Source organism: Corylus avellana, chromosome ca1 (genome assembly GCF_901000735.1).
Source record: "Corylus avellana chromosome ca1, CavTom2PMs-1.0".
Classification (NCBI taxonomy): domain Eukaryota; kingdom Viridiplantae; phylum Streptophyta; class Magnoliopsida; order Fagales; family Betulaceae; genus Corylus; species Corylus avellana.
Genome location: NC_081541.1, coordinates 29,590,887 through 29,616,151, shown reverse-complemented (window position 1 = coordinate 29,616,151; position 25,265 = coordinate 29,590,887). Strand labels below are relative to the sequence as shown.

Here is a 25,265-nt window from a genome sequence, read left to right as displayed (position 1 = left end):
TATTATTTTCTTAGTGTCATAGCTATAAGCTAATGGGAGTCTTCGATTGAGTGGTCCTGTAATTTTTTTTTTTTTTCCTTCTTCTGGTTGTTTGTCTTGTTCTTGATAGCCAATATTTTTACCGTTCTCGCTATAGATCTTTCATCGTATTTGACGACAAAAAAAAAGTGGTCACAAGGCCTAGACAAAAGACCCATTCTAGAGGGTAACTGGTCCAGTCCTAGTTAGGCTATTCAGTCCGTCTTAATGGTTGCATCCAACCAGGACAGTATCTGTAGGGCACACTACTAGGAAACTGAGAAAAGTAACCATCACATTGCAGAATCTCTAGGAGTCCACAACATTAAATGTACATCTCACTCCTACCATCAAGGGAGTGTATACAAATGCCAAGAGAGTATGTGGATCATTAAATGTCCGCGTCACTTCCCTCGCATTATGGAAATAGGATCTTCTCCAGTCTAGCATATTTAGTTTATAGTTAAAATATTTTTTTAAAAAAAATCTTAAAATCATAAATAAAACATATGTCCACTAACTAAAAATAATAATAAAATATTATTTTAGATTTAAATAAAAATAAAAAATAAAATTATAAAATATTAAGGGGTGGTTGCCACCCTATTGGGGGTGACTGAACCACCCCTAAGGGCCATGAGATAGCTTCGACCACTCTAGGCCGGCCGTTAATATTTTAGGTGGTCCGGCCACCCCCAAGGGCTAAATCTAAAAAAAAAAAAAAATTAGGTTTATTGCTTGAGAGTGTTTGGACCACCTCAAAGAACCATCTAATTCAGGCCATGCCCCAAAGCCAACAATTTTATTTTTATTTTATTTTATTTTATTTTAAGATTTGTTTGGCCCGCAGGGTGGATTCCGGCCACCCTAGTGACTGGTTTGGGTGGCGAGAGCCAACCCATGGCCCGTTGGTCAGTACTTTGAGGCTCCTCTCGACCTCAGGGGTGGCTGACAAGCTTAATATTTTATAATTTTGTTTTTTATTTTTATTTAAATCTAAAATAATATTTTATTATTATTTTTGGTTAGTGGATATGTGTCCTATTTATAGTTTTAGGATTTCTTCTTAGAAATCTTAGTCATGAACTGGATATTGTCTAGTCCATTTTGGGCTGGAGATGATCATATTCCCCCATTATGGGGAGGATTGGAGATTCTTCAATTTTTAATTTTGGCCATTTAGTTTTATCCAACGACTTATACAATGCCGCGTGTCCCACTTAAATTAAATAATAAAATACTAATTAATTTTTAAAAAGAAAATAAAAATAAAAATCAAATAAAAAATAAAATAAAAAAACCTAGGGTGAGGTGGCCGGCCACTTCAGGTGAGTCTAGGGGTGGCTTCGGTAGATCCACCCCCAATGGCCTTGGGAGTGGCTTCCTTGTAATGGGAGGGGATCCTGATCCTACTCCCTCCTCCCTTGAAGAAGCATGTATAGGCATTTAATGTTCCTGACCCGCAATAAGGAGAGGAAATAGAGGCACTCCCTTGTCGAGGAAAAAAGATCCTCTCTATTTCAAAATCTCTCTATTTCCTTCATTTAGTGCATTTTGAAGGGTAGTGTTGTCCAAAAATTTTAATAATGGTAGTGCATTAAATGTAATACCCTTCAAAATGCACTAAATGAAGAAAATGAAGGGATTTTGAAATGGAGAGGATCCTATTCCTTGTCGAGCTAGTAAGCTAACCCTTGAATAACTCTTACAAGTAATTCGACCACGAGACAGCACATGGCAGGAAAGTACGCTGGCACCCATTTGTTAAGATAGGTAACCAGAGGTATAAGAGGGAAGGGTAAATCCCTGACCAATACGCACTTCACATATCTACAAAACATACATAGCTCCTTAACCCGAAGGGCCCTTTCCTCCAAGAGTCTTATTGACTTAGACATCATAAGTATCTTTTGCCGACTTACCTCAACAGACTTCTGAGCCTTTCTTGTCTTCGTCTTTACATGAGTATCACATGCGGGAGTAGCTCAGCGGATTTCGGACTTATCATGTTTGTCAAATTAGAAACCAATGATGACCAATATGTTCGACACCATTCTTTCTTATATGTTTGCATCTTTCACTACATCCCTCTTTGAAGTTCTTTGCCATGCCTGCCATATGTACATATTTGTCAAAAACCAAAAAAAAAAAAAAAAAAAAAACTCTTCTCTGTTATTTTCTTCGATTGAAAGAATTTCTGACAACATGCAGCTTTCACCAATACGCACTTCACATATCTACAAAACTTACATGGCTCCTTAACCCGAAGGGCCCTTTCCTCTAAGAGTCTTATTGACTTAGACATCATAAGTATTTTTCGCCGGCTTACTTCAACAGACTTCTGAGTCTTTCTTGTCTTCGTCTTTACATGAGAATCACGTGGGAGTAGCTAGCTTGGCGGATTTTCGGACTTATCATGTTTGTTAAATTAGAAACCAATGATGACCAATATGTTTGACACCATTCTTTCTTATATGTTTGCAGCTTTCACTACGACCCTCTTTGAAGTTCTTTGCCATGCCTGCCATATGTACATATTTGTCAAAAAAAAAAAAAAAAAAAAACTCTTCTCTGTTATTTTCTTCGATTGAAAGAATTTCTGACAACATGCAGCTTATATCCATTCTTTTAATCTAACTACGAAGCATTCTAATGGTGAAAACTTTCCAAGTCAGTCACATCAAATGGTACCTGGCCTGTTAAGTTTTGCTACCTATGTATGTATTATATGTATAGTTACAAATTTTAATAGCCTGTCACATTCTTTTGATCAACATTTTGAACATGGTTTGCATGTTGATAGTGCCTTGCTATCTTCTTCTGACCTGGATATTTCTTTTATTTCCACGTTAATTTTATGCTTTATATGTATTGATGAATTAGCTGCCAACATATTTTGAAAAGGGAATCCACCTTAGCCTTGAGGAAATGGGCTTCTATAAGATCATACCTTTTCTTAACTGAAAAACTAATAACACTCCAATACACACTCAAATATGAATAATTTGAGTGTTTAACCAATACATGCGGAAGTAAAAATATGCAATCAATCACTATAATATGTAAAGCAGTAAATTAAGCAAACACAAATATTTTGGTGACGAATTGAAAACCTTTTAGAAATCGTTTTAAAAGAAAAGCCTATCCGGGGCAGCTAAACCCATAAAATCACCATAAAAAAATATCCCAGAGATTACAGACACGGGAACACTTACACTCCTTTGTAAGTCTTTGGCTCTGTAAGATCGATAAGTCTCCAACTTGTCTTCTATCTCACAATCTTCTTTACGTGATTCTCCTTTATCGGACGCTTTAGATAGACTTCTCAACTGTTGTTTATAGGATACAACTTCACAATAACAATCACTCTAAGTGAGAAACGTACGTTTTCTAGCTCACATACATAAAACCTCTCTTAGCTCAACCTCTCACGAACTCTAAGGCTGAATTCGTATCTCTGTAGTTTTATAAAGATAAATATATATTAGCCCTTTAAACCCTAGTTGCCAGCTCACAAAAATACACGTCTTGAACTTAAAAAGTATGGGGTTTCTGGACGGGCCTATACCCCGTCCGGACGGAACAAGGTAAAACATACTAAAACCTCGTTCTTTTGTGCGGCGCGTCCGGACAGCATGCAGACGAAACTCTCTGGAATGCAGGTTCGGACAGCTTGCGATGAACCTCTTCACGTTTGGATGGAACCTCTTCTCATCCGAACGGCCTTGCTTCCCGTTCGGACGGCCTTGCTTCTCGTTTGGACGGTCCAACATGGAGATGACTCTTGGAACTTCAATACTGAGATACTTACATTTTGGTCACCGAATTTAGCCAACAAAAATACTAACATTAACAATTAACATGGTTGTATTCTCAAATATTGGTGGGGTTATTGCTGACCACTTGATCATCACCAAGAGGATCTCCTAAACACCATAGGATTTGTAGTTGCTTCTCTTTTGTTGCTGGCATTTCCCATTTTCCCAACTTCTGCTGGGGCTGCCTTTTGCTCTTCTGTGGCCCTTCGTTAATTCCTTGGCACTAGGAAGAGCTGGGTTTGCAGTGAATCACATGGGCCCTGTTTGCCAATGGCCCTGGGCTGGTACTATACCAGGCCCTCTCTCAATCTAAAAAAAAAAATATATATTTTTACCTCAAAATTAATCTCAATATCTCTACTTTTTATATCACATCAATCATTTTTTTTTATTATTCAAATAAAAAAATCACTACAAAACAAATTTTTACATTTTCCATATAAAATATATTTTTTTACTTTTCCTTACAAAACATTTTCACTAAAACTAATCAAACATATATTACTAAAAAAGTGCTACAGTACCGGTCCTGGTACAGTACTAGCCCTGGTCTAGTACCAGTCCAGGGCCATTGGCAAACAGGGCCATGGATTTTGAGCCGAGATATTCAGGAATTCTGATGGGAATTTCTAACACAGCTGGTACATTGGCTGCCATTAGTACTGTAGTTCACCATACTGGCGGCTTCTTGAAGCTGCTAAAACTGATCATTCAGATCTTGAGCCAAGAAAGCTGGAAATCAGTGTTAATTGTTCATGATACCAGGGGTGCTCTGCATCATCTGCTCTTCTGGGTTTCTACTAGTCTCAACTGGGATGAGGATTTCGTACAAAGCTAATTAAGCTTCTTGCAATTGTCAATTTCTCACACGCCAATAACTACCATTTTTTTTTTATAACCCGGTATCTCGAGCTTCACCTTTGACTAGATTCTCAAGACACTATGCAAAGCGCACTCTTTATACGAATCAGATAAAACTCGAACTTTTGCTCACGAGCATGGCCCAAAAAAATCGTTTGCAATCAAGAAAAATCAAATTTTATACCTGATGCTTCATAAATAAGACACCAAAACCAAGTCCCTGTATATCATGTAACAAACCCATAAAGATCTGAAAATGTTCAACACTAAAAAGATTAGGAATATCAATTTTTTTTTTATTTATTCTTTTAAATTACAAAAAGCTCATTTGCTCATTCTTTTCTGATCTCCCCAACACAATCCAGCAAAGCCAAATATGGAACAATATTTTCCCTTTTGTTACATATGCCACAAGCCTTGCGAAAGAAAGCAGCACAAAGAAGATGGATCAGTACGAAGCAAAGCAAAGCAAAGCAATGATGTTTCTACTTGGAATAATGGGACATGTTGAAAGATCACGCAGCATAATCCCAACAGGTGGAGATTCGTTCGACCCACTTGCAGTTAATATGCGTACGAAATTCAGAGCCGAAACTTTATTGGACCATCTGAAATTTCAAAATAATACCCCACTTGTCAAGATTTGTGGCTGCCTGCAAGCTAGTTCTCCGTGTAAAACCACTCATGACTCAAAGACCACCGCTCTAACGACTTAATCAAACTTATCCTCTCAAAACGATTGATTTGATGGAAGAAAAATACCAATTTAATCAATTTATAATCTAACGGTCTCATCATTCGTGGTCAAATCCTCAGATCTTTCTGGATATTACGAATAAAATATCAATATCAAAGAGTCATGCTGACGTTGGTTCAAAACATACACGAATGGTTAATCCTTGTGAGTGGTCAACTATCTCTATTCCATCTTACCAAAAAAAAAAAAAAACTATCTCTATTCCAAATGGTTGCAACCACTCCAATAGCAATATCAAAGAGTCATGCTGACGTTGTTCAAAACATACACAAATGGTTAATCCTTGTGAGTGGTCAACAATCTCTATTCCAAATGGTTAATCCTTGTGAGTGGTCAACAATCTCTATTCCAAATGGTTGCAACGATAAGCTATTGGAGTGGCAGGTCACCCAAATATTTTATATAGGTGTGTTTGATAAATTATTTTGGTTCAATACTATTTATCTCAATTTTTTTTTTTAATGTTTTTAATATTTTTTTATTTTTTACATCATATCAATTACTTTTTATTACTATTTAAATAAAAAAAATACTATGAAACAAAAAATTTTTTTTTTCTTCATGCCAAACATTCTTACCTTTTTTTTTTTTTTTATTTTTTATTAATCAATTTTTGTTACAATGTCAAACCAAAACCTTTTATCAAACGCACCCTATAGTGGTTGATGATTGTAATCACTAAATCTATGTGGTCCTTACATGACACCAAGTAGGAGAAGGTGTGCAATTTTTTTTTTTTTTTGTTTTGTTTTTTACATTGGCTACTTGCCAGCCCTACCCAACACATGAAATGGCAAGAATTTTTTTTTTTTTTTTGGGAAGTGGCAAGATGAATTTTGATTAGAATTTGAACTTTGGTGCTTGTCTCCACCACCAAACCCACTTCTTGGGCAGAATTATGATGATGTTTTAGACAGGACAAAACATTCTCAACAATTTTTGCTTTATCTCACGTTTCAAGATGGTGGGCAGTTTTTTCCCGTCCATTTCATTCAACCAATCCACTAAGGTCCCCAGCCGGAGCCGGGATTGCAGTACTATACTTTCAAAATTCCTTAACTGGAAAAGATATTTGGAGAACCCCCATTTTTTCTTTTGACTTTTATAGCGATGGGAAAGGAAAAGAACAGGGGAAGAGAAACATTTGCTGCAAAGCTCAAAGGCCTTTTGTCCTTTTTGGGCAAACAAAAAAAAAAGGTACCAACTCAAGGAAACACTGTCTTCAACTGTTCACTCAACCCTACCATGGAAAATGGTCCAACCAATCAGAGGGACATGTACCAACCATCGAATTCAATGCCCTCATCATCCACGGAGCAACTAACTAGAACCCAAAAAAAAAAAAACACAAAAGATTTAGCATCTGCATCGCTGGTCCTTTGTTTTCTTACCATGTCAAGACAATACGCTACCCCTTCTTACGGAGGCACCGGGCTTCTGTTGTCATTGTCTCCCATTATCTCTAAGACTTCAACCATGTCATTGTTAGATACTAGATAGGTTTAGTGATGCAAAAAGGAAGTATTCAGCAACCCAGTTGTTTTTCTTTCTCCTTCTTGAAGTATTCTTGCCATAATTAAAGAATGGAAATTGCCCCTTGCTGAGCGAAGCGGTTTCGTTCCCTCCCTTTTCTCTTGTGAGTGTTCTCTTTTTGATTTATTTTCTATATCTTTATACTGTTCAGTCTTTCTAGCACTTGTTCTTTGCTCTAATGTATCTTCCCTTCTTTTTAGAAGATGCTTTGCCCATCATATCTACCTGTGATTCCTTTCTAATGTTCTCTCTTTCAGTTTGAGATGAGTATTTATTCCTTTGAACCTAATAAAATTCCACTTTTTCTTGCGCTGTTGGGTATTTTTTATATTTAAACGTTGCTGCTTTAATAAGACAGATTTGTTTCTTTTTGTTGTCTGCCTGTTGCTGTTGGATTTAAAGTAGTTCAAATCGTAATTCAATTGTTTAATTGATTGCCTTTGGTCTTGCCTGTCAGAATTTAGAATGGGTTTCCTTTTCAAGACTTCCTTGGCAAATTGGATTTCCTAATGCTTTTAATTTCTTTGTGCTTTGAGTTTGTTAAGCTTACTAGTTGGCCGCGGACATTGGTGCCTGTGTGTTCTCCTTTTGTTTTTCTAAATATCTACTTCTCTTTCCTTTCAGTCTTTCTAGCACTTGTTCTTTGCACTGATGTTGTATCTTCCCTTCTTTTTAGATTGTGCGGTGGTTTGCCTCGCAGGTCTACCTGTGATTCCTTCCTTTCTAATGTTCACTCTTTCAGTTTGAGGTCAGTATGTATTCCTTGTGATTTTTTGCAATCACCTGAAATTTCACTTTTTCTTGCCCTAAGCATATGATGTTATTTCTTATGTTCAATTTGCTGCTTTAGTTAGACAGATTTCTGCCTGTTGCTTTTGGATATTAAATAGTTCAAATCGTAATTCACTTGTTTAATTTCCTTTGGTCCTGTCTTTCAGGCCTTGGAATAGAATTTTTCTTTTCTTTTCTTTTCTAACACTTTCTTGGCAAACTGGATTTCCTAGTGCTTTTAAGCTTCCCTAGTGCTTTTAAGCTTCTTTATGCTTTGAGTATGTTAATCTTACTGCTTGCCTTGGACATTGATGCTAAGGTGGTGGTCTTTTTTTTTTAAAAAAAAATAATAATTTAGAGGTGCTACTATCCCAGTTGTAAGTTCATTCATTATGATGTGAATGTGGGAGATATTCAGTATGTTTTGATAGTTTTGTTGAGTATTTCCCTTTTTTCATTTGCATGTGGGTTCTGTTTGATATAGGACGGCGAGTGGTGAGGATCATAATCAAGTATCACCATGAATCTGGTATGGCACGTGTCAATTTTCGCTCTTTGTATCGGAGCATTCTCAGTTGGGGCTTTAAGACCTGATGTTGTGAATGTTGGAGCTATTTTCACATTTAGCACTATCAATGGGAAGGTCGCAAAGATTGCCATGAGGGCTGCTGAGGATGATGTAAATTCCGATCCGAGCATTCTTGGCGGAAGTAAATTGTCGATATTTATGCATGATTCCAATTTCAGTGGATTTCTTGGCATCCTGGGGGGTAAACTTTTTTTTTACCTTTTCGTAAATACTTCTTGCCTGTTCTTATTTTAGCTGTCTCTCTTCTTTTTAATTTGGTCTATTTCTTTCTTTTCTGGGTGGTTTACTTAGTTTAGTTTAGTTTTTTTTTCCTCTTTTCTGTAGAATGTATTCTTGGGTTGAATAACTATATTCATGATTCATATTTTTTCATTGATCACAGCATTAAGGTACTTGGAGAATGAATCCATAGCTATAATTGGTCCACAAAATGCTGTAATGGCCCATGTACTCTCACATCTTGCCAATGAACTCCATGTCCCATTCTTGTCATTCACGGCGCTGGACCCTACCCTAACACCTCTGCAATACCCTTACTTTGTTCAAACAGCACCCAACGATCAATTCCAGATGGCTGCAATTGCAGATATGGTTAGTCATTATGGTTGGGGAGAGGTTGTTGCAGTTTATAGTGATGATGAACAGAGCCGAAATGGTATTACTGCTTTAGGTGATAAACTCTCAGAAAAACGCTGCAAAATTTCTTATAAAGCAGTGCTTCCACCTGATCCCACTGCAACGCAAAGTGATGTCAAGGATCAACTAGCGAAGGTTCAAATGGTGGAAGCTAGAGTAATTGTTCTGCATACCTTCTCCAAAACAGGTCTCTTGGTTTTTGATGAGGCAAAGAAGCTTGGGATGATGGAGAACGGGTATGTTTGGATAGCTACCACTTGGCTATCCACTGTTTTAGATTCAAATTCACCACTTCCTTCAAAAACTTCAAACTCTATACAAGGAGCTCTGACACTTCGTCCACACACACCCGATTCAGACAGGAAAAAGGCTTTTATTTCACGGTGGCACAAGCTGAGTAATGGTTCTATCGGATTGAACCCTTATGGTTTATATGCCTATGATACTGTTTGGATGATTACTCGTGCAGTAAAGTTGTTTTTTGATCAGGGAGGTACCATATCATTCTCCAATGATACACGCCTAAGTCATATGGCGGGAGGGTCTCTGAATATTGGTGCCTTGAGCATTTTTGATGGGGGGAAACAGTTGCTTAACAACATATTGCGGACCAATACAACCGGTTTGACCGGACCTATTCAATTTAATCCTGACAGATCTCCTTTCCATCCTTCATATGACATTCTTAACGTAATTGAAGCTGGTTATAGTCAGATCGGATATTGGTCTAATTATTCTGGCCTATCTGTTGTGACCCCGGAGACACTTTACACAAGACCGCCAAACCGTTCAAGTTCAAGCCAGCATTTAAACAGTGTGGTATGGCCTGGAGGAAAAACAGAGAAGCCTCGTGGGTGGGTTTTTCCAAACAACGGAAGACAATTGAGAATTGGAGTTCCAAACCGAGTTAGTTACCGGGACTTTGTCTCACAATCACGAGTAAATGGTACTGATGAAGTCCAAGGATATTGCATAGATGTATTTGTTGCAGCCATAAAATTGCTTCCTTATGCAGTTCCATATAGGTTCATTCTGTTTGGAGATGGCCATCAGAATCCAAGCTATGCCGAGCTTGTACATATGATCACAGTGAATGTGGGTACAACTTAATGAGAAAATACAATTTTTTTCTTACAGATAAAAGGCTAAGTGTATTGATCCAACTGATACTCTGACTTTGTTTTGCAGGTTTTTGATGCTGCTGTAGGCGACATTGCAATTGTCACAAACAGAACAAAGAGTGTGGATTTTACTCAGCCATATATTGAGTCAGGACTTGTTGTGGTGGTTCCAGTCATGAAGCAAAATTCAAGAGCTTGGACATTCTTCCGACCATTTACTCCATTGATGTGGGGTGTCACAGCAGCATTTTTCCTTATTATTGGAACTGTTGTGTGGATTCTTGAACATAGAACAAATGATGAGTTCCGAGGTCCTCGTAGGAAACAATTAGTCACACTTCTATGGTGAGCACTTGGTACATTGTATGTGTGTGTGTATATATATCAACATGTCTCTTACTCTTGCAGAGTTGTATCATCCACAACCCTTTACCTCCTAATTCTAGTACCTCTGCTCTTCTTTTTCTTGGTTCATGATTATGATGTCCCTACAAATTAGAGGCATTCGTAAGAGTGTTTACTTCTTTTTATTGGAGCAATCATCCTGTTCAAAATCAAAGTCAACTTTTTTGCATCAATTTCTGTTCGGCTTGTAACTTTCTCATTGTTGTTTCTCTAATTTCTAATTTGCCTTTATTTTCCTTGTCTTCGCAGGTTTAGCTTCTCTACTATGTTTTTTGCACATAGTAAGTCTTTCGATTTTTTTTTGGATGAATCTAAGTCTTTCCACTTTGACATTCCAGGACCTTAATAGTAGCTTATTCAATAATGCCAACCGTTGATTTCTTGGAATTTTCAGGAGAAAATACACTAAGCACACTTGGTCGCATTGTGCTTATCATCTGGCTTTTTGTTGTTCTTATTATCAACTCAAGCTATACTGCAAGCCTGACATCACTCCTCACAGTGCAACAGCTTTCCTCCCCCATCACTGGAATCGATACCTTGGTGAGTAGCAATGCACGTATAGGATTCCAAGTAGGATCTTTTGCTGAAAACTATTTGATGGATGAGCTCAGCATCCCAAGGTCTAGACTTGTTGCCCTTGGCTCACCACAAGAATATGCTGCTGCCCTCAAGAACAAAACTGTTGCTGCTGTGGTTGATGAACGGCCATATATAGAGCTCTTCCAGGCAGACCACTGCATGTTCTCGGTCAGAGGCCAAGAATTCACCAAAAGCGGTTGGGGATTTGTGAGTATATCAACATGGAATTAGTTAAATACTTTTTTTTTAATTGGTTTGTGATCTTTCAAAACCACTTGCCTTTGAATAGAATCTTGAGGAAAATGTAGCTGAATTCTAAATGCTTGCAGGTTGATGTTTATGGAAGTTCTTTATGTCAGAAGTGAATTTCAATGCACACAAAACACTAGAAAGTAAAAGTAAATCCAAAAATATATGTAAGAGTAATTGATGCACAATGTTAATAAAGGAGGATAGAACCATAATAGCCCTTTTAAGTTATTAGACAGATGTGGGAAGCCAAACAAAAAAAAGAGCCTTAATAAAAGGTAAATTTGTTTAGGCTGCAGTAATGGGTAGCCAACCTGAAGTGGTGGAGATCAAGCTATTGTTTAGTGTCTAATATCATTCCCTTGGGGCTTATTTGAAAGACAAGAAAGAAGAATGGCTTCTAGAAGAACTTTAAACCAAAAACGTTCCAAGGTTGTGCTTACGTACAATAGTTTCAACAGAAAATTGGGTCTTTTAGTTGTTTTTAGAACAACTGAGATAGAGCACTAAGTGTTGTTACTGACGATGTATTTCCTCACCCTCTGTGTTGTTACTGTATAATACAGTTGAAATAGAGCACTAAGCAACCTTATTATAATTTTTCTGATTATTGTCCCCTGCATTTTTTTTCTTTCTTTTGAAGGCATTTCCAAGAGACTCTCCTTTAGCACTAGACATGTCTACTGCCCTGCTCACTCTATCTGAAAATGGCGAGCTTCAGAAGATCCATGACAAGTGGCTGGCAAGAAAAGTTTGCGATCCCCAGGCAACGGATCTAGTATCTGACCAGCTTCAGTTACAAAGCTTCTGGGGCCTATTTCTCATCTGTGGCATAGCATGCTTTCTTGCTCTCTTAGCACACTTTTGTATGATGATAAACCAGTACATCCGGCACTCCCCTGAAGAGCCTGAAGAGCAACTCGATCCTTGTACCGCCGCTACTGGCAGCTCACGTTCCGCCCGCATATCAACATTCTTGTCATTTGCAGACAAGAAGGAAGACGCGTGGAAGAAATATTCGAAAAGAAAACGTAGGAATTTGTCATTGAATGGTTATGGTGATGAAGGTGAACCAAAGGATACGCCTAGGACTAGGAGCCTTGAAATAGAGGAGAGCGGCTCCCCTCCAATTGGGAAGCCTCCTATTTCCTCTCATTTTCTTGTGTAAAAAAGGACATTATATATGGCTAAAATGTTACCAAGCCACTTGTCTCCCAAAAACAAAACTGCTAACGTCAACGAGCTTCTTCTCCTTTGCCGATGAGCCCCAGAACCAAGAACCAAGATAGCGGAGGCTTCTGGTTAGAGCTCTTCTGGAGAATATTCTCGTGTCTTAATTCATTGTGTCATACTAATTTCTCACGAATTAAGGGTACTTGTAGAGATCTGTTGGCTTGGTTTTGTTGTAGGTGTCTCAACTGATATATAGATTGTCTATACAAAAAGGCATTATTCAGTGGAAATATACATGATGATATTCTCTCTTGTAATACTTGAAAGGGCATGTTACATACTGACCAGTCCTTGTAATTTTATTGTGTCTTTTAACTTCTCTTCCAAATTACATGTTTATGCCTGAGGAGAAATGCTATACCCCATGCCTCTATCCCAATTTGATGATACTTTGTTAATATGGTAGTGTCAATTAATTTATTTCTTAATAAGGGTTGATTAGCAGTGTTATATAAACAAGAAGTGAGATAAACGGAGAAATGATAGGTTTTTCCAAGCATTTCAAAAAATTTAGTTCCAAATTGATGCGTCACGATATAATATGCTATTTATCACTCGCTTTCCTCAAAGGCCTATGTGAAGTGGTTTTTCAATTGAAAAAAAAAAAAAACCAATCTTTACATACCAAATAATATGATTTGAATTTGAATATTTGTCCGGTATATAATATTACTTGATAGTCTTTATTGATATAATAAAATTTTGATAATGTAAATATAAAAAAAAAAAAAATTAATTAAGAGAAAATTTACTGAAATTTATGAGATTAGAATAATAAAACTCGGCCCATGGTGATCATCCCTGTAGCTCCCATTTCAATCCTCTCTCTCTCTGTCTCGCTATCTGCCTGTTAAACCCTAACATAAGCCTCTCTCTCTCTCTCTCTCTCTCTCTCTCTGTGAGACGCGAGCAATGGCCATTTGCTACCAAGCTCCGGTAAAGCCCATCTGCGTGCGACCCACCACCACTTTCTCCTCCACACCCAAACCCCAGTCTTTGCGCTGCAACCTCTCTGTCCCGATCAGAACCCTAGTCTCCGAACCCGAACCCGTACTGACCTCCGTCAAGGCCTTTGCGCCGGCCACCGTGGCCAACCTCGGCCCGGGCTTCGACTTCCTGGGCTGCGCCGTTGACGGCCTCGGCGACTTCGTGTCGCTCTCCGTTGACCCCAACGTCCACCCGGGCCAGATCTCCATCGCCCACATCACCGGCGATGCCTCTGGCAAGCTCAGCAAGAACCCCAACTGGAACTGCGCCGGCATCGCCGCCATCGAGGTCATGAAGATGCTCGGCATCCGGTCGGTCGGTCTCTCCCTCTCTCTCCACAAGGGCCTCCCCTTAGGGAGCGGCCTCGGATCTAGCGCCGCCAGCGCCGCGGCAGCCGCCGTCGCCGTGAACGAGATATTCGGCGGGAGGCTGAGGCCGGAGGAGCTCGTCCTTGCCGGGTTGAAATCGGAGGAGAGAGTCTCCGGTTACCACGCTGACAATGTAGCACCGGCGATCATGGGGGGTTTCATTCTGATTCGAAACTACGAGCCCTTGGAGCTCATGAGGCTCAACTTCCCCGCCGAGAAAGACCTCTTCTTTGTCCTCGTGAGCCCGGACTTCGAGGCACCGACGAAGAAGATGCGCGCCGCATTGCCTAGAGAGATTGGAATGGCGCACCATGTGTGGAATTGTAGTCAGGCCGGGGCGCTGGTGGCGTCGGTGTTGCAGGGGGACCTTGTGGGGTTGGGCAAGGCGTTGTCCTCGGATAAGATCGTGGAGCCGAGACGTGCGCCTCTGATTCCGGGCATGGAGGCGGTGAAGAAGGCGGCGATCGAGGCCGGGGCATTCGGGTGCACGATAAGCGGTGCAGGGCCGACGGCGGTGGCGGTGGTGGGGAGTGAGGAGAAGGGTGAGTGGGTTGGGGAGAAGATGGTGGAGGCGTTTTGGAAAGAGGGGAATTTGAAGGCCGTGAAGGCTGTGAAGAAGCTTGATAGGGTGGGTGCTAGGCTCGTTTCATGATGATGGTTATTTTTCATTTTTGGATGCAAATTTGATGATAAATATTTGTTTTTGTGATAATGGAGTTGGTGAAAAATGAAGATCATCTGCTGTTTCTTACACTCTTCTGTTGTTGCTTCATTAGAAGATGTTTGTTTGTGTTTCCATTTTCATGCGGTTTTGTTTTCTGTTTTACGATTCTCTGTTGAACATTACACACTCTACACGATGAATGCTTCTGAATGTGATTATATGAACACAGTTCTGGTGTTGGATGCAATTAACTGGGACATAGCCGTTCGGTTAAATAGTTGATCTACTCAAAATTTATTTGTACAGGCATGTTTGGATACAATATTTTTCAAGTCAATTTAATTATTATTTTTTTTTTTTCGCTATTCATGTTTAGGTTGAAAAGACAGTTTTCCTCAAAACTGACTAGGAGCGATTTCCTTCAATTTAGTCTATAAAAATGATATGTGTACCTTTTTTTTTTTTTTTTTTTTTAATGAATAAGTTTAGTCTCATGAATTGATAAATGAGCATAAAGCTCAAATAATATATAGCAAAAGCTATGAAGCAACCATAGCTGAAGCTACGAGGTTACAAGCGTAAAAAATAACGTATTACATTTTAGATTTAAACAAAATCTGCTAACCTATGACTAATTTTCAAATTAAACAGCAAATATGCGCCAAACAGACTCAAACCAATGCAAGTAACTTTTATTCTTCAACACTGAGAGTAGAGAACCTCAAGCTAAAGCTCATCCTCCTCAACCTGAAAGTTAGGATAACATTCACATCTACAACCCAAAGGTCTGGACCAAAGCAACAAACTCGAAGGGCATCGGGCAGGCAGATCGAGAGAGAGGATCAAGCATTATTACAAGTAAAAACAAAAACGATTACAGGGAAACAAAACAAAATAGAAAGAATAAAAAAAAGAAAGCCAGATAAAATTACATGGAAATAAGCAACATAAAAAGTACACCAAGAGGATGACAGCAGCCAGAAAGAAGAGTCGATCGCGCGCTCGCCGGTAACCGAAAACTGAAGGAACGTTGGAAGCTCATTGTGGTGGGGGTGCGAGAAAAGGCCCAGCAAAGGAGGATGGGCGACGGAGCACGTGGAGGAGATTGGCGGCACACTCAAATAGAGGGGGAAGTTTGAGTGAAACCCTAAGAGCATCACACACAAAACGTGCCTAAATAAGGAGAAAAAACAACAAAAGCAAATACAAAAAGAAACAAAAACAACTAGAGACTAAAGGAGAGGGAAGAGGCGGAGAGGAGGGAAAAGGAAAAAAATCGTCCAAAGAGCTAGGGGCATAAGGTAAATAAGTTAGCTTGCTAAGCGAAAGAGGGTGATGGGAAGGGATGGGGGAGGCAAAAGAGGAAGAGGAGAGGAGGGTCGGAGGGGTCCGACGGCTGTTAGAGATGAAACCCTAGCAGAGAGGGGAGGGGGCTAGAGAGAGGCTCAAAAAAAAAAAATCTTTGAAGCCCATGACATGTGTACCTTAAGCATGTGAAAAATGCATATTTTTTTAATTGTAAAAACAAAATTAAAATAAATTTTATTAAAAATTTATATACATATTACATATTATTAAAAAAAAAACCACATATCAAAAAAAAAAAAAAAAAAAAAACTCTGTTAGGCATTAATATGATTGGGAAAGGCATTTATTGTACTTCATCTGTCAACTATTATCTTTGGGCTGTGATTCTAAGCACGCCGGCACGTCAGGCCATTTTATTTTATTTTTTAATTTTTTAATATTAAAAAAAAAAAATTATCGGCGTGTTCTCTTTTACTTCACCCATTATCTTTTGTTTGTAACGGTTGGATTCCATCAAATATCACTCTCACCCAAACATAAATTCTGTATTATATTTAATTTAATTCGTCATTCCAACATGTTTTCCTATTTTGTTTTATGCTAAACTTATTCATAATTTTAAAAAGAATACAAAATAATTAAAAAAAAAAAATGGTACACCGCACACCCAAGGAAAAGTTTAACGAGAGCTCTCAAACAGGTGTGGGCAGCTAAATCGTGTGGATCCTACCGTTAGTTAATGAGGCCTCTCAAAATAGAAAGGTCTCATTCTAGGCATGCATGGCTACACTACATGGTGTCATGGTGATGTATGATTTCATGCGTACGCATATATCTTAAGTCTAATATTTTGTAACGAAAGCAAAAGGGGTTGAGGAAAAGACACTTTTGTAAGGTGGGTTCTCCCTCAAATGCTCTGCAATGATGGCTACCCTTATACAAATGTTAATCGTAAGAAACCACCAACTATTCGGACCCACAGCTTTGCTCCCACCGGGCCCAATCGGGGGAGAGCCCAATCGGGGGAGAGCTTTGATCGTTTAGTGTCTTATATAAAAATGGTTAAAATTATACTTAAATTATGCCAATTAATCCGTATAGCTTACTCTGGCCTTGTTTGGCAAACGTCAAACGACACCGGTTGTAGACGGTTCCACAGCATTGTTGGTGAAAAATGACGATGGCACAAGAGTTAGACATCGATTATTGTAAAAGTCTGCAACAAAACAGAAAAGGCGTGAATTCTTTGAGGTATTCAATAAGCCAGCCGAGTGGAAAGATCATAACACCCTCACTTCACCTCACATTGGGGAGAAGTTTCTAAGGCTATTTTTGGTGCTTTGGCCTGAAGGATAAAAGAGTAATTTACACATCCAAAATTTTTCAATCGGTAGTGAGTATCTGATGTTGCCCGGTCTCATCACCCAGTCTTTGCGACAGCCAATGTAAGTATCTGATGCAGCACATTCCCCCAAAACCCACCAACAGTGCCGTGAAAACCCTGTGTTGTTTGCCAAGCATTACCTCTATTTTATAGGTCGCTTATTTTGTGACTTGAACCCATAACGTGGTGCATGGGTAAAATTCATTCTAAAAAACCGAATTGCAATGAGAAAGTGTTTAAGAGAGCTTTTATATACATAGTTAAGATTGTACTTAAACTACATCAGATATTTAGAAATCAATAAACTTCACGCGCCCAAACAGGTTTTAGGTTGTCCGAATATATCTTCGGACAAATGAACTTCGACAACTCAATTAGGGCAAACAATTGAATGAGACTTTCTATATAATTCCCTTGTGACCTGTCCAAACAAATTATGAACTGTCCAAACACCTGTTTAAACAATTCCGCTTTGCTCTTCCAAATTTAACACCATTATTGCTTGAGCATCCGGAAGGCTAAACAAGGATATAAAGTTTTTGGGTTTTGTAGTTTTATGTTACATTTATATCAAGATCCGCTGAAACGTCACTTCACTCTCAACTCATATTCGAGGTGAGAAATGAATTTCTAAGCATAGGATTCTAATTTCTAAGCAAAAATTGGCTCATTACAAATTTGGTAAGGTTCTCCTCTGGCCCGCCATGTTGCTCTAAATGCCAAATGTAAAAGAAAGAATTGCAAATTGCAATTCACACTGTAATGAACTTACCATAAATCATCCTCATTCCTCAAGCTGGCATCACCTCTGCCATCAGCCTAGCATTACAAGAAGGCATTCAACAATCTCAACTTTGAACAGAGCGAAAAAAAACCAAAAGAATAACTTTTAAGGCATTCATATCAGTTATAAACTAAGTAGTAAAAGAACGATCATTTTATACAGAAAATCAAGCTTTCCATAGCCCAAAGAAAAAAGAGAACCCAAATGAAACCAGAAAGACAACAGTACTCGTCAAAATTTTTTATCCATCAGTGACCAAGTCAATTGTTCTTAATGGCTGCAGCCTGCTTTGCACCAACTGAGAAGAACTCGGTAATCACTTCAAGGGGCATGCCCTTGGTTTCTGGGACTTTCATGTAAACAAACACCCATGATATGACGCACACGACAGCATACATCCCAAAAACACCAGCAAGGCCAATGGATTTGAGCATCACTGGCAGTGAGTAGGTGACAATGATGTCACCTATCCAAAATGTGAGGGCACATATGGCAATGCAGAGGCCGCGAACTCGGGTGGGGAAGATCTCGGCGCAGAGTATGTTGGGGACTGGCCCAAACCCCATGACAAAGGTACAGAAGTAGAGCACAACACTAACAGTCGAGATCGACGCGTTCACAACTTTCCCCATATCCACAAGACTTCCAACGACTAGGATTATGAGAGATAATATCAAGATAGGTATTGTGGTGAGCAGTAAGCTCCTGAAATGGGAAAACCAAAGAAGCAAACATTAAGATGAACCAAAAAAGAAACAACAAAAGCAATTGATAGAAAATGTACAGTAATTCGCATTAAACTAACAAACTCCATAGCAAACTCAAATAACAGAATTTTATATATTGATTTTATGTTGAAATGAGATATTAGCATTTAGTGGTATCTTCCATGTCATTCCAAAGGAATTTGAGCCACAAGTAAGAAATTCATGCAAACACAAATTTATGTGTGCGCGTGTGTGAGTTCCCGAAAGGCCACCAAACTGCGGTAGTAAGTTAATATATAAGACATGTCTTTAAGTGGAAAGAGAGAATGCTTTGGGTTTTCCTCAGAACTGAAGCAAATCAATAGGGATAGCAATTATGCAACTGCCGTGTACAAGGAATAAAGCATTAGGGATTTACATTTTGAAACGAGAGAAAATCTACAAGCATTATGTCAATGGAAATTTTTGTCCATTCAACTAAGATACCAAAGATTATGAACAAAAAGAGGAATAAAATTACCTCCTGCCAGAGATATCCATGAGCCTCATGGCAACAGCTATAGAAGGAAGCATCAACAAAGTTGTCAGTGCACTAATAAGCAGAGATGCAGAAGCTGAACTAATGCCTATATTTGAAAGAAGAACTCCAACTCCTGCCTCCTCGAGAATTTGAGGTGTGTAGTAGAGAACCCCATTTATGCCAGAGAACTGCATACATATAACAAAAATCTAAGCACCAAATTCTGCAACAACGAAACAGAAAGTAATACATTTCCCTAGCAACAAGTCAGTCTACCGCAAAAACTCCTATAAAATTCATGATACTAAATATTTAAATAAATCATGAAATGTATTAAAAATTGAAAAATCCAAATTTATCTAGAAAAGAAGAGAACAAGGCAGTTCCTTATTCGATTTTTCTAATTTATCAAAAAGATTCAATTTGTCAGGCAATCCACCCATCCCTGAATTATTCCTATATATATACCAAGCTCAAAATTGGTCAACATGCATGAGTAGAAATGTGTAATAGTTCCTAATTCACATCAGCTCATATTGCATGCCATTAACCACAAAGACCAACTGAAAGTCATTGTTCTAAGTTTTTACAGAAGAAACTACCAGAACTGTAGAAGTTCACCAGTAGATACTATTTGTTTACCTGCTGAAGTATTTGAATTCCCACCCCAACAGCCAACGCATGTTTCACTCCTGGTTCAAAAAGAACACTCCAACTTGGTCCTTTGGCAGCTGTTTCTGATGGGTGAACCATAGCTGGTCCAACTGGCTGCTGATTCATAAGCTCTGCAGAATAAAGAGCAGGTTGACTCACCAAAGCAGCAGCCTGGATGAACTCACCATCTGCTGGGACATCACCCCCAGGAATAGAAACTAGAGACCCACGCCGAGATCCAGGTACACCCTCTTGGTGCAAATAAATTCTTTTAAACCCTCCTTCCTTCTTGCCATCGCTGCCTTCCCTTTCAGACCATTTCCATGCCAGCTGCCAACCGCCACCAATCCCCATGCTACCGACTGGTTCTCCAGCATTCCCTTGTGCAATACTGCCATGCTGCATGCTTGAAAGGCTGCCATGGGGAGGAGGTCCCAAGTCCTTGTCCATGCTTGTTGTCTGACGTGAGATCAACGGACTCTGCAAATTGTCATCAGAATCGCCAGCAGCAGCATCAGATACATAATCCTCACCGTCTCTGGCAAGACTCTCCTCGTCCCACTCTTCCTGTCTGGGTTGATTTCCTCCCACGCTGAACATGCTGCCAAAGTGTGGAAAAAGCATGCTTCGCATGCTTCCGGTTTCAGGGAATTTTTCATGAACACTGCCAAAGAGGGTGACAAGAGGATCTATGAGCCCACTCTTACTGGCCATGCTTCCATGCCGAGAAACAAGGCCAACAGTACTCTGTCCAGTGACAGGTCTGGCAACCCAGGAGAGACCCTCCTCAGGGGCATATAACTTTATTAGATCCTTTTCACCGGATAGATCATGTTCATCCATGAGGTCATTGCCTGGGCCAATTATGTACTCCTCGAAAGTTGTTTCACCCCCAACACCAAGACCCTCAACCAGTAAAGCCATCTCACCTGAACATTTGAGAATCCAAGACATCCAAATAGTGCATCATCAGTTATCAAATAGTCAATATAATGAAGCAAATAGAAGGCAGTGATTGGATTTTCCACCTATACTCTTCTAAAAGCATAAGAAAAATCCAAAACATCATTGCAGATGCAAATGGAGCAGTAACACCAAGGAGAAAGTTATGAAACAGAAATGACATGCACAAGGAAGAACAAGACAACCATTAACAATTGAATAATTGTTCTTGAAATTAAATTGGCCAATTTGTCGTAAATTGAAAAGGAGATGGTTCTTTTTTCCTTTTCTCTCAAAGCAATATGTCGCCACCATCTCTGTTGTAATTTATGGCATAAAAATTCTAATCCACACATCCACCTCTGCACAAGCACTGACTCACACAATAGATAGTGGTATGCATTAATATGATGCTCTTGAAACCAAAGGAGGACTCGAGTGCAAGAGTCTCGGGAAAGGAAACATTGGGCAATTCAACTCCAATATTTTTCATAAAGTGAGAAATGTTCAACATATCTAATGTATACGAGCAACAGGGAGTTCAAAAGTAATCACCCAGAAAAGAACTGAAATGTCAAAGAAGATGTAACAAAGAAAATTGTGGTTTTTGAATTTTGTAAGCCAAAAGGATCATTTATTTTCCATTATGTAGCTAATCAGCCATCAGAAATTTTCAGTGCAGTTGTTCTGAAGAGAATTAATCAAGTTCCTTGATGCAAAATCTAAAAGCCTATAACTTTGCATAAATCAATATTAAGGCTCCATTCGAAAATCAACTCTCCATGTAAATAAAATCAAGTTTTTTTATTTGAGGCAACAACCAACAATTTATGTAGAAAGAAAGTAACAACTAACCAGATACATCTTCTCTGCCACGCAGCCTCTGCAAAACCTGCTTTGCCTCAAGCATCCGCCCTTTACTAACAAGCCACCGTGGAGACTCTGGCAAGAATAATATTGCCAATACAAAGTAAACAAGAGAAGGAACAGAAAGGATCCCCAGCATCAACCTCCAGCTCGGTGTTTTCGTCAACGACATCCCAAACACCATGCAATACGACATAAACATACCCCCAGAACCAGTGAACTGGGGGAGGGTATTCAGTGATCCCCTTATTTCAGGTGGCGCTGTCTCTGATATATAAACTGGAACTAGAGTAACAGCCAAACCAACTCCAAATCCATCTAAAAGCCTAGCAAATAATAGGACATAAACATTGGGAGACCACAGCATTACAAGACCACTAATAAAATAAAGGACAGATGAGATTATCATCAGAGGACGGCGGCCTAGCCAGTCTGCTAGTGCTCCAGAGCATGTTGTAATCAAAGTGGCTCCAATAAGTGACATCGCCACAATTAGCCCTTCTATAGTGGGTTCACTCTCTAAATTGAATTCCCTCTTTATGTACAAAACAGACCCTGCAGCAAAAACAGAAAAAGCCTTTCAAGCATGTGATTTAATAGCTAAATCTCATGTGTTTCATAAGGAAAAAGTTGAAATTTTTGGAATAGCAAGGAAAGATATGGATTACCCATAAAGTAGATTTAATTACAGAAAACAATCCCAAACAAATCTCTGAAGCACCAAACTGACAACTTTTCAATCTAAAGAATCAACTTTTAATGACCGAAAAAGACTACAAAAAGCATTTCCATGCCTTCAAAACATGTTTGAAACAGTAAATTACCTGCGATAGTCGCATTGTCCCATCCTTGTAACAAGTTACCAATAGCAGCAACAATAGCCACAAGCACGGCTCCGTTCATATTTCCTCAAAATTTGATAGTAATCCTCTCACTCTCTTATAGACCAACCTGAAAGAGAGAAAAACAGATCACAGATCAAACATTCAAATCGATTCATGTTAACCCAGTTCACCAAATTCAACAAAAACTGATCCCACAAGTGTTAACACCTATAGGGCAGGGAATCGTGGTTATTGGTATTAGACCAATGGATCACTGATTCACTAACACTCGATACAGCAAAGCAACAAACACAAGAGAAACAAGAAGCAAATCAAACCAAATTGTCCAAATCCAATATGAGAGCAAAACCAGCGGTTATATCACCTTCAGGAAATCTATCGTGGAACGCAGAAAAAAGCACGGGCCTCTGCAGTCACTTGGCGTCAAAAGTTTGGTCTAATGGGTCGCGGATGAGTTTTTTTTTAATACCCAGACAAGGAAATGCAAACAGAAAAAAGCAAATGATCTCATTCGCCGGAGAGAAAAGTAAAGAGAGAAGGCCAAGGGAAACACAGCTTGGCCTTTTGCAACAGAGACACCTGCCCCTTATGGCTCTCTCTTTGCCCAGCACGTCAGCTTCCTCGTCGATTTTCAGTTATATGTCATTCTTTTGTTCATCACACCCTTCAATAATTTGCTTTAACCAAAAACAAAAAAACAAAAAACAAAGAAAATCGTAATACCCGGCGTTCAGAAACTTGGATCAATGAAACCCATCAGAGTGAGGGGTGCATCAATAATGGAGAAGATGACAGGAATAGTAATTGGCAAATCAGTCCAAACAGCCCCTCAATGGGTGGGGGAATATTCTGCTCTGGACTAATCAGCAAATTCCTTAATAACACCCCTAAATTATTAAATATTGCAAAAAGGAAAGGTTAATCGCGCGTTTGAATCCATCTAATCAGTGAGTATGAGCTGGGTTTTGTGAGTTGGCGAGCACACTACACAGCGCAGCCCTGTTGTGTTACAAAAACGGTTCCTTGGACGTGTATTTATTACCAAACAGACAAAAAAAGAAACCCAATTGCGCAAATTGTGTCCTCCATAATCAAAAAAAGATGAAAAGGAATTGAATTTATCACTTTCTCTGCAACACGAAGAGTTTATTTGGGATTGTGTTTGAAGAGCTTAAAAATATTTTTAATACTAAAAAAGTACGTTTGAAAAAAATATATATATTTGTTCGGTAAAAAAATTAGAACAGCTTTTAAGGGTCAAAAAAGCCTAAAAATGACCAAAACGCATTTTTAACAAAAACTTAAAAATAAACATTTTACCCAAAAACTCTTTTTGACTTAAAAGCTTTATTTCTCAAACGCGGTCCCAAATAGCCTCGAACACTACTACCCGGTCCTATAACCACGGACGATGAATCTTAAGGGTTTGTTTGATATAAAAGTGAGTTTAACACTTAAAAACCCCGTTTGAAAAACTTCAGAAGCCCCCCTGAACTTCCAGCGATTTTGACAAACTCCCCTAAATTTTCAAAACTCTCACTTAGGTCCCCTGCACTTTAGTTTTCTCTTACTTTGGACCCTTTTAATGTTAAAGTCAAACAATTTGACTTTTTATACCTATTTTACCCTTATCCAAAATTACGTTGTTTGTGTCCTAAAATTATAACACCTACCTTGCCCAAAACGACATCGTTTTAGGCTTTTTTTTTTTTTTTTTTTTAAGAAAAGCAAAATAAATAAATAAATAAATTTAAAAACAATAAAAAAAATTAAAAATTAAAAAAAAAAGTTTCAAAAAAAAAAGAAAAGAAATTTGGGGTAGTCAGCCACCCTTTGGTTAACGGGGTATCGAACCACTTTGCCAAAAAAAAAAAAAGAAAAAAAGGGGATCAGTGCTTTGGGGTGGCCTAGGACCACCCGGGGTGGTCCCCCACCCCCTATCCCCCCCTGCTTATTATTTTTTTTTTTGGTGGCTTTTCACCCCCATGACCAAGGGGGTGGTCCGGCCACCCCCAGACCAGCCTGAGCCACCCTTGATTTTGTTTTTTTTTTAAAAAAAATATTATACTCAAAACAACGTTGTTTTGGGTTGGGTGGTGATGTAGTTTTGAAGCCCAAAACGGTGACGTTTTTTAGTACAAAACGACGTAGTTTTGATTGAGTCTAAAACGACGTAGTTTTAGTTGAGGGTAAAATGGGTATAAAAAGTTAAAAAGGTCCAAAGTGAGAGAAAATCAAAGTTCAGGGGGCCTAAGTGAGAGTTTTGGAAATTCATAGGGCGTATGTCAAAATGGCTGGAAGTTCAGGGGGATTTTCTAAAGTTTCCCCAAAAAATAAGTAAAAGTGTTTTTAAGGATCCAAAAAACCTAAAAATTGCTCAAACACACTTTTTAGCAAAAGCTTAAAAATGAAGTTTTTTTTTTCAAAAAAATATTTTTTTGACTCAAAACTCTAGTTCTTAAACACAATAACAAACATGCTCTAACTTGGTGGGGTTACTGAGTCTGCTCTTTGGTCGGCCACATTTTCTTCTTTTTCTTTTTTCTCTCCTTGGTTCAATTTATTTTTAAAAATTTTATGGCTAGGAAAGATATGGGAAGTTTAAAATTTGAAGCAGTAATTAGTATGCATAGTATTAATTAATCATCTTATGTTATAATTT

At 38.8% G+C, this 25,265-nt stretch overlaps 3 protein-coding genes across 6 annotated transcripts; 2 read left to right on the top strand and 1 right to left on the bottom strand.

Moving 5' to 3' along the window:
* Window positions 1-6,808: 6,808 nt before the first annotated feature.
* Window positions 6,809-12,825, top strand: LOC132182213 (glutamate receptor 3.2-like). Of its 2 annotated transcripts, XM_059595413.1 has the most exons (9): window positions 6,810-7,090; window positions 7,664-7,735; window positions 8,243-8,287; window positions 8,386-8,528; window positions 8,730-10,078; window positions 10,172-10,449; window positions 10,759-10,790; window positions 10,904-11,298; window positions 11,984-12,825. In XM_059595413.1, exons 4-9 carry the CDS (start codon window positions 8,417-8,419, stop codon window positions 12,506-12,508), a joined length of 2,691 nt encoding a protein of 896 aa, XP_059451396.1. In that variant the 5' UTR covers window positions 6,810-7,090; window positions 7,664-7,735; window positions 8,243-8,287; window positions 8,386-8,416; the 3' UTR covers window positions 12,509-12,825. The 2 variants fall into 2 exon arrangements, with proteins under 2 accessions (XP_059451388.1, XP_059451396.1); XM_059595405.1 differs by having other exon boundaries at window positions 6,809-7,090; window positions 8,243-8,528.
* A 538-nt stretch (window positions 12,826-13,363) lies between these two features.
* On the top strand, window positions 13,364-14,679 carry LOC132162798 (homoserine kinase). Its single transcript, XM_059573030.1, has one exon. It carries the CDS (start codon window positions 13,486-13,488, stop codon window positions 14,578-14,580), a length of 1,095 nt encoding a protein of 364 aa, XP_059429013.1. The 5' UTR covers window positions 13,364-13,485; the 3' UTR covers window positions 14,581-14,679.
* Window positions 14,680-18,152: 3,473 nt separating this feature from the next.
* LOC132187851 (monosaccharide-sensing protein 2-like) lies at window positions 18,153-23,569 on the bottom strand. Of its 3 annotated transcripts, none has more exons than XM_059602291.1 (6): window positions 23,327-23,569; window positions 22,583-22,709; window positions 21,747-22,313; window positions 19,938-20,878; window positions 19,296-19,483; window positions 18,153-18,773 (listed from the first exon to the last, which is right to left on the bottom strand). In XM_059602291.1, the coding sequence occupies exons 2-6, from the start codon at window positions 22,659-22,661 to the stop codon at window positions 18,329-18,331; spliced, it is 2,220 nt and encodes a 739-aa protein (XP_059458274.1). In that variant the 5' UTR covers window positions 22,662-22,709; window positions 23,327-23,569; the 3' UTR covers window positions 18,153-18,328. The 3 variants fall into 3 exon arrangements, with proteins under 3 accessions (XP_059458274.1, XP_059458270.1, XP_059458278.1); XM_059602287.1 differs by lacking the exon at window positions 23,327-23,569 and adding an exon at window positions 22,968-23,320; XM_059602295.1 differs by lacking the exon at window positions 23,327-23,569 and adding an exon at window positions 22,811-22,923.
* Window positions 23,570-25,265: the final 1,696 nt, after the last annotated feature.

Excerpts from the sequence above, each read along its gene's own strand:
- LOC132182213 (XM_059595405.1), top strand. The coding sequence starts at position 8,279 with ATGAATCTGGTATGGCACGTGTCAATTTTCGCTCTTTGTATCGGAGCA. Across the intron at positions 10,791-10,903 it reads TACTATGTTTTTTGCACATA|GAGAAAATACACTAAGCACA; the intron begins GTAAGTCTTTCG and ends TGGAATTTTCAG. Across the intron at positions 11,299-11,983 it reads CCAAAAGCGGTTGGGGATTT|GCATTTCCAAGAGACTCTCC; the intron begins GTGAGTATATCA and ends TTTCTTTTGAAG.
- LOC132162798 (XM_059573030.1), top strand. The coding sequence starts at position 13,486 with ATGGCCATTTGCTACCAAGCTCCGGTAAAGCCCATCTGCGTGCGACCC.
- LOC132187851 (XM_059602291.1), bottom strand. The coding sequence starts at position 22,661 with ATGAACGGAGCCGTGCTTGTGGCTATTGTTGCTGCTATTGGTAACTTG. Across the intron at positions 20,879-21,746 it reads TGGCAGAGAAGATGTATCTG|GTGAGATGGCTTTACTGGTT; the intron begins GTTAGTTGTTAC and ends TCAAATGTTCAG. Across the intron at positions 19,484-19,937 it reads GAATTCAAATACTTCAGCAG|TTCTCTGGCATAAATGGGGT; the intron begins GTAAACAAATAG and ends ATATGTATGCAG.